Raw genomic sequence first — 16,048 nt, forward strand, 5'->3', positions numbered from 1 at the left:
CAATGACAAATATTATTGTTGTTATAATTGGGGGCGGCATGGTGGTGCAGTGGTTAGCACTGTTGCCTCACGCCTCTGGGACCCGGGTTCGACTCTCCGCCTGGGTCACATGTGTGTGGAGTTTGCATGTTCTCCCCATGTCGTCGTGGGGTTTCCTCCGGGTACTCCAGTTTCCCCCCACAGTCCAAAAACATGCTAAGGCTAATTGGAGTTGCTAAATTGTGTGTAGGTGTGCATGTGTGTGAATGGTGTGTGAGTGTGCCCTGTGATGGGCTGGCCCCCCCTACCGGGTTGTTCCCTGCCTCGTGCCCATTGCTTCCGGGATAGGCTCCAAGCGACCCAGTAGGATAAGCGGTTTGGAAAATGGATGGATGGATGGATGTTGTTATAACTATTATTCCTATTGAGGCACAGGGCGTCAGTGGGAGGGGACTGGGAGGTGTGGTGGGAAATCAGCTTTCGGGGTGGATGTTACGTCCCCTTCATAGTGATCCCCTAATGTTAAACCTATAAACAAATGCATTTCAAATAAAAAAAGGGAAAAGTATGACACTGACACTCTGAGGCTGTGTGTATTTTACTATGGTAATTGTTTCTTTTACCCTGAGCTGTTTGCGGTTTTGCTTTCTCCAGTTGTTGGGTGTTCCTTCCTAATGATTGAAGCACAATGTAGAGGTCACCCTGCAGGGAATGCCAGTCCAACACAGGCAGCACAATGGACAATTAGGAGGCAGGTTTTTAGAGAGTGGAAGGAAATCAAAGTAAGGGGCTCTGGTTTCCTCCCACGATCCAAAAGCATGCAGGGCAGGTTGATTGGCGAGTCTAAATTGGCCCAGAGTCTTGGTACCTGCCCAAGGTTGGTTCCCGCCTGTGCCCCTTGTTCCCGGGCTTTTGGTCCCCTCCATGACCCCAGTTGGCATTAAGCAGTGATGGATGAGAACATTGAGTGCTGTAACTGCTATGTGAACATGCAGTTTGAAGTGGGGGGTGTCTTTCACTGGTTTGCAGTATGCAAATGAGCTGATTGTGAATGTGTATGTATGTAGCTGAAAATGTGACAAAAGGGTGCAAAAGGCAACAGAACACAGCAGTCTGTTCTGCACAGCATTTATTCACTGGTTTTATCATACCACACGCAGGGCGAACCAGGAAACATATAGCAGGAAACAAGACCCTGTCAATCAGCCATAGGGGCACAATTGAACAACAGCAACATCTAACAGTTAATAGAACACTTTACAGTACTTAATGGGCCAATGTTATGTGTAAAGAACTGTCAGATTGAGTTACATCCCCCAACGCCCCACCCCAAGCAGTACATGCCTGGCAGGACTTCTCTACGCTCGCCTCCGAATGATGTGGCATTTCACTTTCCTGCTACAGCTCACAGGGGTGCTGACAGGGTCCCCTCAAATTTAAACTTCTTAGCTCATTGAAAGACATTCTTAGCATAGTCCTGAGTGGTTAGGCCCTTTTGACTTCAGCGTAAGTCGTGTCGCTGTGCGCATTCGGTCGGCCTGATGGGGAATGGGCGCGCGACGCGTCGCTGGGAAAGACCACTTCCCCGTACTCTACGTCTGACTTGGACTGGGGAACCTTCGTGCCACTTGCTTTCTTGAAGAAACCAATTTCTGCATAGTTTAAATCCTGGGGAAAAAAAAATTGTCGTTGCCAATCAGAAACATTCAGAAATGTAACATCAATAAATAAATTACCATAAAGCAAGTGGGATCCACATGTAGCAGCTTTTATCCTGAAGATAAAATGATAGAAAAATTAATCTAAATGGACTTTCCAGGTCTTTGGGGTTTTGAAAGCTTTCTGTTATATTTTAACCCAACTTAATTCAAGATACCACAACCTACTGTAGATACGTACCTGATCTTGATCATTGGTGGTCTGATCTGAGCCTGGAATTGAATGAGTTAAGCAGAATGATAATGATTTACTTTTTTCGACAAGTGTATTTGTGGCAACAAAATGGTGAGGCTGTGACTTACGGCTTCTTGCGCCAGTCGCTTTCTGGGCGCTGTGGTAAAATAAAACAGCAAAGTCAGCATATTAGCAGAATTTATCCAAAGTTCTACAGCAACCCTGTTTACTGTTTGATTGTGAAATTCTAAAAGACATCATATTTATAGAGATCAGAGGATGAATGTGTACTTTTTATTTTTAGATGTTTTTTTTCAGATGGCAGCTCATCCTGTGTGTTTCATGATCATCTGGTAAGACTCGCTCTGGGTGAGACGGTAGACAAGACCGCATGACATGGGGAGGAGAGCAGGAAATGGGGACTTTATGTTGACCGAGGTGGAGACTGAGTTAACAAAACAGGCTTGAGTAAAAAAAAGAGGGGCCTGGATGAGGGGAGGGGTTTGCTTTAAAACCAAAAACAGGTTAGGGAGGAGCTGCAGCCGAGGACTGGAGAACCTGAGTGTGTTCATATTGTAAGAGAAAAAGAAGCTCTTACATAAGATTTGGGAACAAGTAACAGGTGAACTGATAGGGCTCGCTAAACACCCGACTGCACCTTGTCCCAGGAAATGCATAACTAACCTGGTTTTACATGCTAACGGTAGACTTGGGATTAACATTTGTGTAAAATGACACCGCCAGCCTTCAAATGATCCAATAATGAAATGTACGTACTGTTTTAGGGTGAAATACACAGCGGCAGCCAGCAGCACTGTGAACAGCAGGGCAGCCATGACAGTTCCCAGAATCCAAAGGGAACCTCCTTGGGGGGGCTCTGTGGAGTGTGAAACCGTCTCAACAGAACTCAACAGAGCTCACAGTAAAACATGCTGAAATACAGTGACAGTGTGGTTATCTATTACTGATATTCTGTGACCGAATTGTAAGGATAAGATATACAAGTTATATTATGTCACATATTGATACAGGTATTCTTTAGGATGCATCTGTTATCTGTATAATCTTCATAGATAATTTATGTTTTAATTCTATTGAGAGCCAATTTTACTTCTCTGTGTTTCTGCATTAGTTAGTAAAGCATGCAAATTATTCAGCATAACATCTCTGCTCTTACCTGTTACAGTGACTGTAATGGTCGCTTGAAAGTTGCCGCTGGGGAAGGTGGTGTAATGACAGATGTAGTTCCCGGTGTCATTCATCATCACGTCTGAGACTCGGATGGACACATGATACTGGGAATGACTGAAGAAAGTTACTCTGCCCCTGAATTTAAGACACTGGTAATGTGTCCCAAACTGTTTCTCAAATACAACAATTATTTCTTCAGGCTTCTCTGATGATCTCCATGACCACTGAACCTGTGACACATTGGTATTGTTCGGACTCAGCCTACAGTTCAGTGTGAAATCAGCACCCAGGTAAGCATTAACATGTGGATCCGTAATGATGTGTGGAACATCCCCAGCTGAAAGACAGACAAGCAAACAGACCGACAGGGAAAAGTGAGAGAAGTGAATGGCTACATGGTCACAATTGTTACATCAGCTGGTTAAATGTGATGAAAATGATCCTCATGTTACTGGACGGCGGGAGGAAACCCATATAAGGGGCAATGTGCAAAATCCACATACATCACGGGGGACAGGAACCCCCCCGACATGGATATGTGAGGCTACACCACTACCCACTGAGCCACAGACAGACTGCAGTGGACAACTGCACCAATTTAAAATTAATATACGTACGAGTTTCTTACCTGTATAAAGAGCCAGGCTGGTCATCACCAGCAAAATGGAAAATACACCAAAATCCATGATGGATTCCATGAAGGTTGCAAAGCTTACCTGGGAGAAGCATTGTATTGTATTTTAATGGGATGATAATAATAAAAAAATGATGTCCCTGGTCTGGTTTAAATAAAAATATAGGTATTAGTACAAGTATCACAGCAGAGTGATATCAAAGAAAACAGAAGTTTAAGAGTAAGGTCTGGAAAATCACGGTATTATTGTCAAAGCAGCTCCCTCTGGTGGCCTCCCACTTCTGGCTAGATAAAGAAAAGTATCCCTTTAAGCAAAACGGTGTACAATTAATTATCACAAACAATCACTAATTTAATTTGGACATATTGATCCCTTAAAACATATAGATTTTTGAAAATGTTATGGCATCATTAGAAACTAGATAGGATATGGAATATCATGGGATTATGGAAGTTCTCTCTGATAGGTGCCTGTTACCAGAAAGCCAACTGTAGTTTGACCCTATATATGTACAGGTATAGCCAGTAGTTTGAGCAGTCAGTCTCTCTAATGCTGGGCCCACATCAGCACATAATTGTAAAGAATGGCTCTTGGAAACCTAAAGAACCTCATAGGCCAGAGAGCATCATGGGGAAAATAAGATAAACTTTATGGATCCCAGGGGGAAATTATTGTGTACATAGAGGAGACCAGGAAATACACAAGGCAGACCAAAGCAAAAACTGTACATATAATGCAAAACAGTAAACAAGTAAAAAAAGTAAAAATAATCTTAGTGGCCCCTGAAAGCTAATTCCCTTCTAATCCTTCTGTTTGTGGGGTCACTAGCAAGAACACCAGTATGTTGTATTGCATTCATTCCCAAAGACTGGGTCGTGAGTCGAGTACACGAGATTTTATTTGGGTCAGCAAATACATTTGTAGAATTTCTTCCAGTTTTTAAAGATTCAATACACCTTTGAGTCACATGAAGGAGCTCATTTTTTTTTTTTTTATTTCAGCCACACTCATGGTTTCTGTCAGAATCCAAGAGGGGTCCAGCTGCAGTGCCCCTCGTCTCCATGGTTCACAGCTCTGCTGGAGGAACCAATCACATTTCACAATATTACACGGCTCTCTTAATTAATGGGCCAATCAAGTTTCAACTTATTTTTCAATGTGCACAAGGAATTTTACCGACGAACTCAAACATAAAATACCTGTAAAAGTTGCCAGAGTTCTTTAATTTTTAATCAGCATAGCTTTTTCTTCCAACAAAAATATAATAAGATATTTTTTGCAATTATGATGTTGTTACAATTATCATAACCTTGACACTAACCCTATGCATACAAGTGTTCCTTCACAAGGAAATTACAAGGAATAATTGTTATATGTTTGTGAAGTGGGCTATTGACTGTAAAACACACAGCAGAAAAAAATATATAATAATGAAGATGATTATTATTTGGCTGTGTGGAAAGAAAGTTGGATATCAGTAGACCAGGGGAGGGAGGCATATTGGGTTTGTTATGTCTTAGGCCTTAGATAAAAAGATATTGTTTTGAATACTGTATGCCCTTGTCTCTCAGCCTGTCTGCATGTACTGTAGTCAGTTTCACAGGCACTGAAACCTTGTAGAGATGGGCAGCAGATGGAGGGAGGGGAAGCACCTGCAGGAAGGGATTCAACACTGCCCCGACTGGCTAAGCTCAAGGGAGTGCAGAGAATGTTGTAGATCTAGAGTGCAGCTGCAATACGCTATACACAGTATGTTATATGGTCATGTATCCATTAGAGTTATTCTGTAGTGCAGTTCTGTCGTTTCCCTTATGGTCTTGCAGTTTGTGAGCCATGCTGGCCATGGACCCCAAAGGGGGGCTGTATCTTTGGCGGGCTGGGAGTGGAATTTCACTAAAGCTTCTGGTTTTTGCCTTCCTTCCTGGGCTGGTTAGACAGGATTGTGTGTGGGACTCTTATGAGGCCAAAGGGGATGGGAAAATAGTGTATTGTGAGTATTGAACAAAGTGGGCGAATGCTGGGTGAGAGGTGAACACCTTGATGCCAAGGTAGACCAATAGAGATGGAAAATTATGTTTCTTAAATTATTGAGTTTGGTTTGCTGGTGTTTTGTGACCAATCAGGACTTTGAGGTCCTTATAACTAGGAGCTAATGGAGATGTAGATTTTATTTATCTTCCACAGCTGATGCTACATTACATTATAATACAAGAAACATAAATACAGTTGTGTTGAGTGTCTTGGCACTATAATGCAAATACTTCATTTAACTAGTGATTACTACTGGATGCTGTTGGAGGTTGTTATGCAACAGCTTGGATATAACCAGTGTGTTTTAGTTTCTCTGTAATTGAAAAGATATATAAACTATGTATTCTTTAAAAGAGCTGTGCTGTTGTGCATAGAGAGGCCCTGATGCTCCTAGTTTGCTTTCGTTTTCCAAGCTTTGCATTTGAAAAAGTAACAGACCCCCAAAAATTTGACAGCAGACACATAGATGCAGAGAGCAGTAACGTGGCAGTAATACTGGAGGAAGAGTCAACAAGAAAGTCTGATTATGGGGAAGAGATGGCCTGCCAGTGAACAGTGAACAGGGCCACGTTTGTAACAGTACAAGCACTGCTCCCCCAACACTGGCTGTGCCTTATATGTTATATATGCTGTTTTAGCCACAGGAAAATCTGATGATGCTGATAATGCTGTTTATCGCACTACTCATAAACCACAAAGTAAAAAAATATATGAGGAACCAAGAAGCAGACCAAGAGTGTGTCTGGGTCAGAGCATGTGAGCGGAGTGGAGCGATGACAATTTCCGCTCCTCGCTCACGGGGCTGTTGGCTCCTCCAGCATCTCCGCTTCTCATTCGCACTCCACCCACTCCTCCCTCCACTAAAATTTCCTCCCGCTCCGGTGAAATCGCTCCACGCTCACTCCAGTTTTAAAGAGGGACAAATAATCTGCATGCCTAACGACTGTCACCTTAAACCAAAGCCTTATATCATAAAGAAATATGAGCAATGGCAATACTCACTCAGAACAGAAAATATATTTTTAAACAACAAATAGGCAACAACGGACAGCATTGGCAATGGCATTCCACCCAAAAATAGGCTTAAAAATAAAGGAATCAGTGGCCTTAGCAGCCTAAAGAATATACAGGCTAAACATCCACGTTTTAAATTCCTCAATTTTTTTTCTGTTGAAGCTGCTGCTGCGTCTCTCTCTCTTTATAAAATAAAATTTCATGACAGCCTTACGTGAATTAAAAAAATCCTACTAGACCTACTTTGAATGACGAAACTAATTTGATTACCAATATTTAATTTATAGGCTTATATACTTTTATTTACTTTATAGACTTGATATGCTACAACCACATAAAACTTGCTCACGTTTTACTCTGGCCTCCGCGTGTTCGCGTAGCACACTCATGTTTCCGAGAAAGGTGTCTTTTTAGATTTCAAAGTGAATCTTTACTCACTGAAACAGTTTCATCACAACGTTGTTCTTGCTCTACATTATTGTCATCTATACGTCTGATAAGAATAGTACACTTGTATGACCTATCAGTTTCCTTTCGGCCAATTTGTTTAACAGTCTTGATAATTGTACAGATGAATTCTGGTTAGATTTTGGCATGCCTCAGGGTCATAGTGTGAGCGGTATCGGAGCGAAATTGGAGCGAGACATAGCGACCGCTCCAGCATTAATTAAAAAACCTCTCCGCGCTCTGACTACTGTAAATTCCGCCAGCTCTGCTCCTCGATCACGCTCCGCTCACATGCTCTGGTCTGGATGGTATTTGTCATGTGTATAACGTTTTACTCTGGGGACTTGAGAGTGTCGATCAAATCCGTGGCTCTGTATCTGAATGAACCGAGATCTAATGACTTATGGGAGAATGTCTGGGCAGTGCATAAGCACCCAGAGGTGAAGTTCTTGGGGATGCAGCTTTTATCGTGGAACCCTGTACTGGTCTCCACAGTATGTTTACTTGCTTTCTTATTTTGAGAGCTGTGTAGGAGCTGACTCAGACGCCCAGGCTAATCCAAAAACATGCAGATTATACCAACCCACTGCTGTAGCCAACTCATTAAAGGGTCAGCCGCATGATTATAACGCATTACAATAACTGATTCAATCGAATAAAGTAGGAAAAAAAGAAATTAATGAAGAAATTAAACTTTTAGTGGAGCCACAGTGGGAGGTCACTATAATGAGTTTTTTTTTCTCTTTATGATGCTGAATCTGGCCAGTTTGCTGAAAGGAAGCAAATAGTGAGTCAGGGATTGTTTATTAAGGTGGCTATTAAAGTGTTAGTACTGCTGTGAGTTTGCTCATGGGGAAAGCCACAGCCTGCATCGGCCATGCAGCTAACTGGTAATTTCACAGAAAAACAGAAAAAGTATAAGCAGTCTTACTGTGAGGCTACAGTGCCATCAGCACTGAAAGACGAACAATTAAAAATAAAACAAGCAAATATTTACAGGATTCTGGTACTAATAGCTGACTACTGTACACAAGAGAAATGTGAAGTTGCAATACCTAAATTTAATGTTCAGTTATAAATATGTATAAAAACCATTCAGTCACTTTTAAGTCACTTTTAAGTATTTTCTGGGTATACACATTTTAAATTGTAACAACATTATACTCCTGGGATGCCAGTGATTATGCTATGTATAATGTCAATGTTTGCATTTGGCGTTTATGCACAGAGGTGGTAGTTTCAGGCAATTTGAGATGTCTCCGGTTTTCAAATGGTTCAAAGTAATGAGAAACAGCACCAGCTATTCCTAAAACTGTGGCTTCATCAGACAGATGCGGATGACTTATAATGTACAGCTACTCGGTACAATAGCGATCGTTAAAATCATTCGTTTGGAAAAAAAAAGATGTATGAAGTTTAGACAGAATGGCTCCAAAGTAAGTATAATTCTCTAAGAAGCAGAGTAAAATAAAATCATACGGACAAGAGTCTCAAATATTGATTTGATTGATTTTGTTTGGATATTCGTAGAAATCATTTTCCAGTGGATTTACTTTCAATTCCTCGCTAATAAGCTATGCAAAAGCCTTTGCAAAACATCCTGATTGTGAAATTGAAGACTTACAGTCAATTCAGCAACACAGGACCCTGCACTGGATAAGCAGTTACAAGAATTTGCGTAGATGCTTCAACTAAGCAAAACTTAGATCAATTAAGAATCACTGACCTTGTTCAAACACATACGGCAGACATCGTTCCAGGTAAAAATCGCATTCTCGGACGCCTAAGTAATACAAACTGATGGAGTGAAAAAAATAAGAGGAAGAGGGTTTCAACATTGTGTGGTGACGTGACGTTTATTTTTTTTTTTGCGTCACAGCTTAACATCCACAGTACTGTCATGTGTCACAGTGACCCTTCTTCCTCAGGCAGCAGAGGGTAAGATTAACATCAGCATTGACCGTGAGCCAATAGTACCACGCAGGGAGCTAATGGTGACCCCTCCTTTACACGTCACTTAAGAAGTAGAACATTCAATAAAAATAAGCAAGACTACACTGTGATTATATCACACTAGCTATTGTCCCCAGTGAACATAAACCATTATATCTCAAGTTGGTTAAGAGTAAAGATGCATCATTGCAGTTATTATGTGCTATTTAATGTACTTTAAAATGATTAGATGTGGGATGTGTGTTATTCTGTAAAGTAGATCATTGATTAGTGTTTGCTGCATGTTTGTTTTTTCTTTAGCTGTAACCTAGAACGACGTGTGTGTATAAAGATGGACCAAAGAAAACAAGCCAAGAGAGTGTCAGAGATATGCATTCATGAGTTTCGCCTTTGATTAATGTAACTCAAGGGGAAACCTTAGATGGGAGAAGTTTAGATGTTGCATGAGATAAAATGAGAAAATCATCTGTGCTGCTCCTGTGTAGAATCTTGTATTTTGTGTCGAAGATAAATCAGTCATGATTTGGGGATTTATGAATGATCAGGTTAACCGTTATTTATTATAATTAGATGGTAGGCTGGGGCCCAAATCGCAGGTCTGGATAAAGGATCATTGCAGCCTTTACTGCAGTTCTAAACTCATTATCCTAGTTTATAGTTCTGCAGCCTTAAATCAGTCAAGTCAGAGAAAAAGGTCTGAGAGAACCTCTTATTACCACTCATCAATATTTACATCTGGAAATATGGTCTCTTATGTACAGTGGAATTAAGCAATATCCAGAGGGAAACTTTGTTATTTGAGTGGTTAAAGACATATATGTTAATGTGATTGGTTGAGAGTTTTGCATTGTCCTCAGCATGATGTATAAAGAAAGCATTAAGTAAGGGGAATCTTATGGCTTAAGGGGAGACAGTCCTGGTGTGAGTTCTTGACTGCTGGCTAATTCTTCCACATGCGCCTGTACCCTCTCATGATTTCATATTTGTTGACAGGCCTAGGCAACCTAGTCCGGAAATGGCCAAACTCATTGTTCATTTAGGAGGTTCCATCAGGCATCAGTTACCATCCGCCTTTATAAAGGTTACTGGAAGAATTCCACAAATTTAGTTTAAGTCACTGGGACAAACTAGCATAGACCTCCTGGACTCCACATCATAAGGCTAACTCAAGGCTCAGAGTTCACAAGGGAATGTTTTGCTGAATCACCATGTTGAAACCCAGACTGTGTCTTCTGTTATGAAAATATCAGTTGTAGCATCATCTTTAGAACCAGTTAACCTTAGTAACACAAAAGACTTTTGTATTTAATAGACAAATACTTTAATATAAAATCATTTACATTAAGTCACTTAACAGGGCAGCATAGTGGTTATCACTGTTACTTCACATCTCTGGGATCAGGGTTCGAGTTTCCACCCTGGTACTATGTGTAACCGGTGATCGCTAGGGATGACGTCATCCGCGGATCCCGTATCCGGCTGTATGTATGAGACGCTGATTAGGTAAATGGGGGCGTTTCATGATGGAGTCTTAATTGGGTAGAAACAGCGGTACACGCAATGAATTGGGATCGGCGTGGATAAAAGTGGTGAGAAGCCGGTAGTGGGGGGAGTGGTCCGATTGCTGCCATGATACTCCTGCGAGCGACGGAAATGGTGGTGAGTGGTTGGTTTCGTGTCCGGGCTGCGCCGTAAGGTAATGAGTAATAGGGGTGGCTGGGTGCATTTCTGTTCTCTTCCGGGTATGTAAGGACTGATTTTCTTCCTAGGCTGGGTTCGGGGTGACGAGTGTGTCCGGGTCTATGCTGATGCTCAGGAGCTGGTCACTGCTGTTTTGCCTGTTTTGATTTCGTTTGGTTTTGTAAGATTATGTGCGTTGTACTGGCATAGTTGTGAATAAGGGGGGGTGTGTTTACCGGGGCTAACTGGGTGCTGGCTGGTATAGTAGGAGGTCTGGAGGGTAGTTTATTCTCTTCCCCATTTACAGCATAGAGCCAGTGAATGTGGTGCTGGAGTTTGGGGATTGGAGGCTGTGTTCTTGCACTGCGTGGGGTGAGTGAGAGGTATTAACTCCAGGATGTGGTTTGCTGTGATCTTGATATTAACTCCCACTTGGATATGTGTGTGGTGTCTCCCCTTCCCCCCCTGGGTTTTGCTCTCAACCCCATTTGTCTGTTTTAGTGGTGTCATATGCTGGTAATTGTTTACTGGCTGGGAGGGTTCATTTTTTAAGTTTTGTTAATAAATTTGTTTTAATTCTGGGATATGTGTCTCTGTGTGTTCATGCAAAGGGAAGTCGTGGGGTTAATTTGAAGTCCTGAGGGGCAGGGCCTCTGGTGGCGTAGTCGGGGTTACGTAACCTTGCAGCCCAAGGTTACATATGCATGTGGAGTATGCATGTTCTCCCTGTGCTGTCATTGGATTTGCTCCAGTTTCCCCCGTAGGTGTGACTGTGCCCTGCGATGGGTTGCTGCCCCATTCTTGGTCATTCCCTACTTTGCACCCAGAACTTCTGTAATAGCCTCTGGGCCCCTGGGCCCCCCACAACCCTGCATCATATGAGTGGGAGTGGAAAATGGATGGATGGAAGTTAATAAAAAAAAAAAAAGTAATTTTTATATAGTCGTAGATTACGAGTCACAAAATTGTCAAAGATCTGAAAATGTCTGAATTTTGGAAATGTTAATATCTGCATTGTTGCAGAAAATTAATCTCAACACCATTACTATTTATTATATAATTTTAATAACACTGGGGAATAACAGACAAGTAGAAGCACTGGCACAGAGACAAACCGGAAGCCACAGAAACTAGAAAAATTCATACAATGAAACAAAATACAAAAACAGAGGAGGTGGGATTCGAACATATAACAGAAGGTTAATGGGCAGCTGCACACGCAGCTTGTTGAGCCATGCGGCTGACAAGGACATGCACACTACAGACTAGGACAACGGGGAAAAGGACACAGACTGGGACAACAGGAGCTGACCCTGACAGGAAGCAAGCGATAAATCCTGCATTAAAAAAAACCTAATGGAATGATTAGCAGATGCTTTTATCCAAAGCAATGCACGTTCTTGTGAAGGCCGGCTCTGGAGCAGTTGGGGCTAAGGGCCTCACTCAGGCACCCAATGGGGCAATCACTCTGTCACCCCCGGGATGTGAAACAGCAACTTTATGATCACAGATACAGCATCCTAACCCTCAGCACACATGCCTCCTTCAGGGCCTGTGAGAGAAAGACAAATAGAAAAGGAAATTTACATCTCCCATGCTTCAAAATAAATGGCTGAAACAGACAACATGAAACATGGTGAAATAAAACCTGCAGGACAGTCAACTAGAGGTAAACACACTGTACCGATGACATCACTGGGTCCCCCAGTCCTTGCCCTTATGCGAGGCATTGTGTTGTGATTTTAAGGTTGTTGAGGTGAGAAAAATTCTGGACCTACTTGTTCAAGGTGCTGTAGGTGGATGTATCAGTAAACATCAGGCCCTATTTATGACACAAAAAAATAATCTGTAGCAAGAAAGATTAAGCTTCCTTCATTTACACTCAGTTTTGGATCTTAGCAATATAAAGTATAAACTTACAGTGTATATATGGTCCGAGTCAGAGGATGCAGGCTGAAACAGAACAACAGCATCAATCAACATCAAAGTGTGACAACAACCTCTCATATAAATTACTTTAGAAACCATATACAGACAATGGTCACTTTATTGGGTACTCCAACGCGGTATCTGTTACGTCCCCTTTTGGTCTCCAGAGCCACTTAAAGGGTTGACAAGTTCATTTAGCGAGGCCTTTCTGCATGCAATTGCTTATTTTTGCCTGTAATCTGCATGCCATTGCTTCCTTACTGAGATTGAGGTGATAAAAATTAATGTATGGTGCCAAAAGCTATGAGAAAATGTGCTGAATAAACTGAAGAAAATGTAAGGAAAAGACAAATCTGAAATGGTTCCAATCAGAAGCGGTATCTTAAGTTAGTATTGATTGTAATGTTGATCTAACTCTCTTCACGCACATGAACCATGCAGTTCTGTCTCTGAAGTCTGTCTGTAAAATCTTTGTCTGTTCTAGGCTTGGGTGAATTTTATCATGGGACGCGCACTGCCTGCTTGGTAGGTTTTATTGTGCCCCCCCCATCTCAGTTCAGTAAATTTTACTGGCAAAATATAAAAATAATGGAATAGTGTTCTTTTTGAAAACACTGTCAAATTACCACTGTGTGATCTCTGGTTGGTATGACAACATCAAAAATTAGACACCACCCAACGCTAGTCTGAGCCACAGTCAGCTTCAGGTTGGAAAATCATATACGGACATTTGGATAAATTTCACATTTGGTGCCAGATGTGTGGCGCGACCCAGTTGGATTTCACTTGCATGATTCATGTTCATGTTTCTCAGAGTTTTCTTTATTCTCCTCGTTCTATTTCCTGGTGTTTTTTCTTGTAGGTCTCATACAGTATGAAGGACGATGCATCATATGCAAGTCATTTGTTCGAGAATAAATTCAGTTTTTAGTTATAATTAATTTAATGGTAAAGTTTGTATCATTTTAGAATTGCTGAAATGTTTCATATTACAACCTTTACAATAGTTAAATCTGTGTCCTTATGGAGTACAGAGTACAGGGTGAGACGACACTGCATGTCTTGAGGACCACGGCGCAGAAGGACTTCTTGGCTCTGCCTGTTGTGTATGTTCAGCTGCAGCCACATGATTCACTGTTTGGAGGCTGTTTGCATTAGTGAGAAGGCGTTCCTAATAAAATGGACTCTGAGTGTACATTAGTGCTGATGTGGACCCTAAGCTGCACAAAGGGCTGAGGTACTCACTGCGGTAGCTCTGAAGTCTGCTTCCCCGACGTTTTCATACGCATGACTCTACGAGGCAATAGGTTTGAGACGAAAGTTGAGGGGCTGTAACTTTAAATTTTACGTACTCTGCTGACAGCCGTCACGTTTAATATTTTGAAGAAGAAAAAAAACGAATAAAATATATAGATATATATCTATATATATAGATATAAATATATAGATGGAAAACAATAAAAACCACAGTAAAATTTTCAGTTTCACACATTTCATCAACAGTACCCAATCAAGCCAGCCCCGAGATCCCAGGGTCACCCATGACATTCTTCTCGGCCTCCAGGGGGCAGCCGTTGGGGGGGGTACTGTCATGCCCGCAGGGGTGGGACAACACAGCAGTGGACAATTGCCGCTTAATCTTTGCGGTACTTAATACGGGAGCAATCACACAAAGTATTGTTGCCTTGCGAATGACACTTACCGAGCATTTCTTTGTCTCCTGTCTTCCCCGCTTGCCCTGCTGCCTCACCTGCCCTGCCTGTGTCGACCCTCCTGCCTCCCTGCCTGTTCCTGCCTGCCTTCCTGGTCCTACCTCCCCGGTCTGTCTTCATCGCTCCCCCCGTCTCTCCATCTCCTTGTCCCATCATTGCATGTAGGACTGACCACCCCGGCTTTGGTCCCAACGCGATCGGCCCTACTTCCCCTTTGGATTACCCCTTCGGCTTTGGTTGTAGCCGGCTTATTAAATAAACCAGTTGTCTCCTGCATTACGGGGTTTGCCTCTTCCTTGGCAGCGGAGCATAACAGTTTCTCATTGGTGAATGACATCTTCCTTGCTATATGGGATTTCAGTCCTGCTTCTAGGAGCCTGTTACAAACTGTCCTGGCAGTGCACTTAACACCATTTAATGTTTCCCATTGTCTCAAGGTCACTTGATGTCATCCTCCGATTCATGAGGCGCTGTCGGATAACTAGATGGTCATCTCTGGCATTAGAAAGTCGCTTCTGTCCTCTACCTGGCTGATTTTTGGTCACTCCCAGTACCTCCTGCTTTACCTTATTCTTCTGTACTGCAGTCTGAGAAATTTTCAGTTTGGAAGCAACCTGCTGCTCAGTGTAGCCTTCGGCCAGCAGAATCAGCATTAAACCCAAATCAAAATGCAGATTTTTTTAAAACATGGAGTGGTCTCAGAATTGTGTGTGTGTGTGTGTATTGATAAACACATTTTTTTCTCCACTGTTTTAGAAGTCAAATGTGTATTAAATGAATATATGAGTGTGTAACAAACTTAAGTGCGGTTTTATTGTTTTTGTTCATTTTACAGCTTCCTTTTTTTGCAAAAGTAGCAATCAAGGCTGCAAGATAAGACTCACCAGGCGACAAGAAGGGCTGTCTTTCTGGATACGCCTGCATTAACAGAACACAGATGCTCAGGAAATCATCAAAGTAACAAAATGAGAAACTGGTCTCCTAATGAGAACATGACCCTACAGATGCCTTGTGGTGGTATCACTGCTGTTTAGTTATTATTAAATTTAGCATCTGTATCTGTGGCTATAACCAAGACCAAAGGCTGGGAAGTGCCGTTACTGAAAGCAACACGTGCATCTTGAAATAATATATCAGTGTCTGCTTGTGTGAACTGGATCTCAGCATATTATATGCAAATATAGAATACAGTTCAATGATCATGTGGGGAACAAATGTACAGAAAATGTACTGACTTGTACGTAACATTTTGCAGGGTGATTTTTGGTTAATGCACTGAGTCTCACCTCTTCTTCTGAAGTGCGATATATGCTACCCCCAGGCAGAGGACAACACCGACCATCATCACAGCGAGGAGGACAGTCCGCTGTCTGAGTGGACGAGCTGTTATAGGGAAATCAACACTGTATCAGGCAAGAAACACTAAGGCTACGGAGCGCTCATCTGCTGCTCCCATCGTCTGACAGGAGACCCTGCACTAAGCACAGCACCAAAGTGACTCCATCCCTAATCAAACACGGCGGTAGACCACTGATTAGGAAGGATGCTGCTGAATGAAGAGTGGAGATGCAGCATAATGGCCAG

At 42.1% G+C, this 16,048-nt stretch overlaps 1 protein-coding gene and 1 long non-coding RNA gene across 6 annotated transcripts in view; both read right to left on the reverse strand.

The window, feature by feature from the left end:
- Positions 1-1,091: 1,091 nt before the first annotated feature.
- Positions 1,092-16,048, reverse strand: part of LOC125749230 (T-cell immunoreceptor with Ig and ITIM domains-like) — a 37,969-nt gene continuing 23,012 nt past the window's right edge. The window contains exons 1-7 of one of the 5 annotated variants that reach the window (XM_049026284.1): positions 8,917-9,068; positions 3,692-3,779; positions 3,050-3,400; positions 2,650-2,749; positions 2,001-2,029; positions 1,879-1,910; positions 1,092-1,647 (exon numbers count right to left, since the gene is read on the reverse strand). In XM_049026284.1, coding sequence (XP_048882241.1) covers positions 1,465-1,647; positions 1,879-1,910; positions 2,001-2,029; positions 2,650-2,749; positions 3,050-3,400; positions 3,692-3,779; positions 8,917-8,931 — 798 coding nt within the window. In that variant the 5' untranslated portion in view covers positions 8,932-9,068 and the 3' untranslated portion in view covers positions 1,092-1,464. Of the gene's footprint in view, positions 1,648-1,878; positions 2,030-2,649; positions 2,750-3,049; positions 3,401-3,691; positions 3,780-8,916; positions 9,074-16,048 lie in introns of those variants that run through there. The other 4 variants (XM_049026280.1, XM_049026282.1, XM_049026281.1 and 1 more) reach the window with 4 other exon arrangements.
- On the reverse strand, positions 11,870-15,790 carry LOC125749231 (uncharacterized). The gene is made up of 6 exons (XR_007399810.1): positions 15,751-15,790; positions 15,349-15,382; positions 13,998-14,045; positions 12,744-12,776; positions 12,602-12,645; positions 11,870-12,375 (listed from the first exon to the last, which is right to left on the reverse strand). It is a non-coding gene; the product is annotated as an uncharacterized LOC125749231 (long non-coding RNA).

Source organism: Brienomyrus brachyistius, chromosome 9, assembly GCF_023856365.1.
Source record: "Brienomyrus brachyistius isolate T26 chromosome 9, BBRACH_0.4, whole genome shotgun sequence".
Classification (NCBI taxonomy): domain Eukaryota; kingdom Metazoa; phylum Chordata; class Actinopteri; order Osteoglossiformes; family Mormyridae; genus Brienomyrus; species Brienomyrus brachyistius.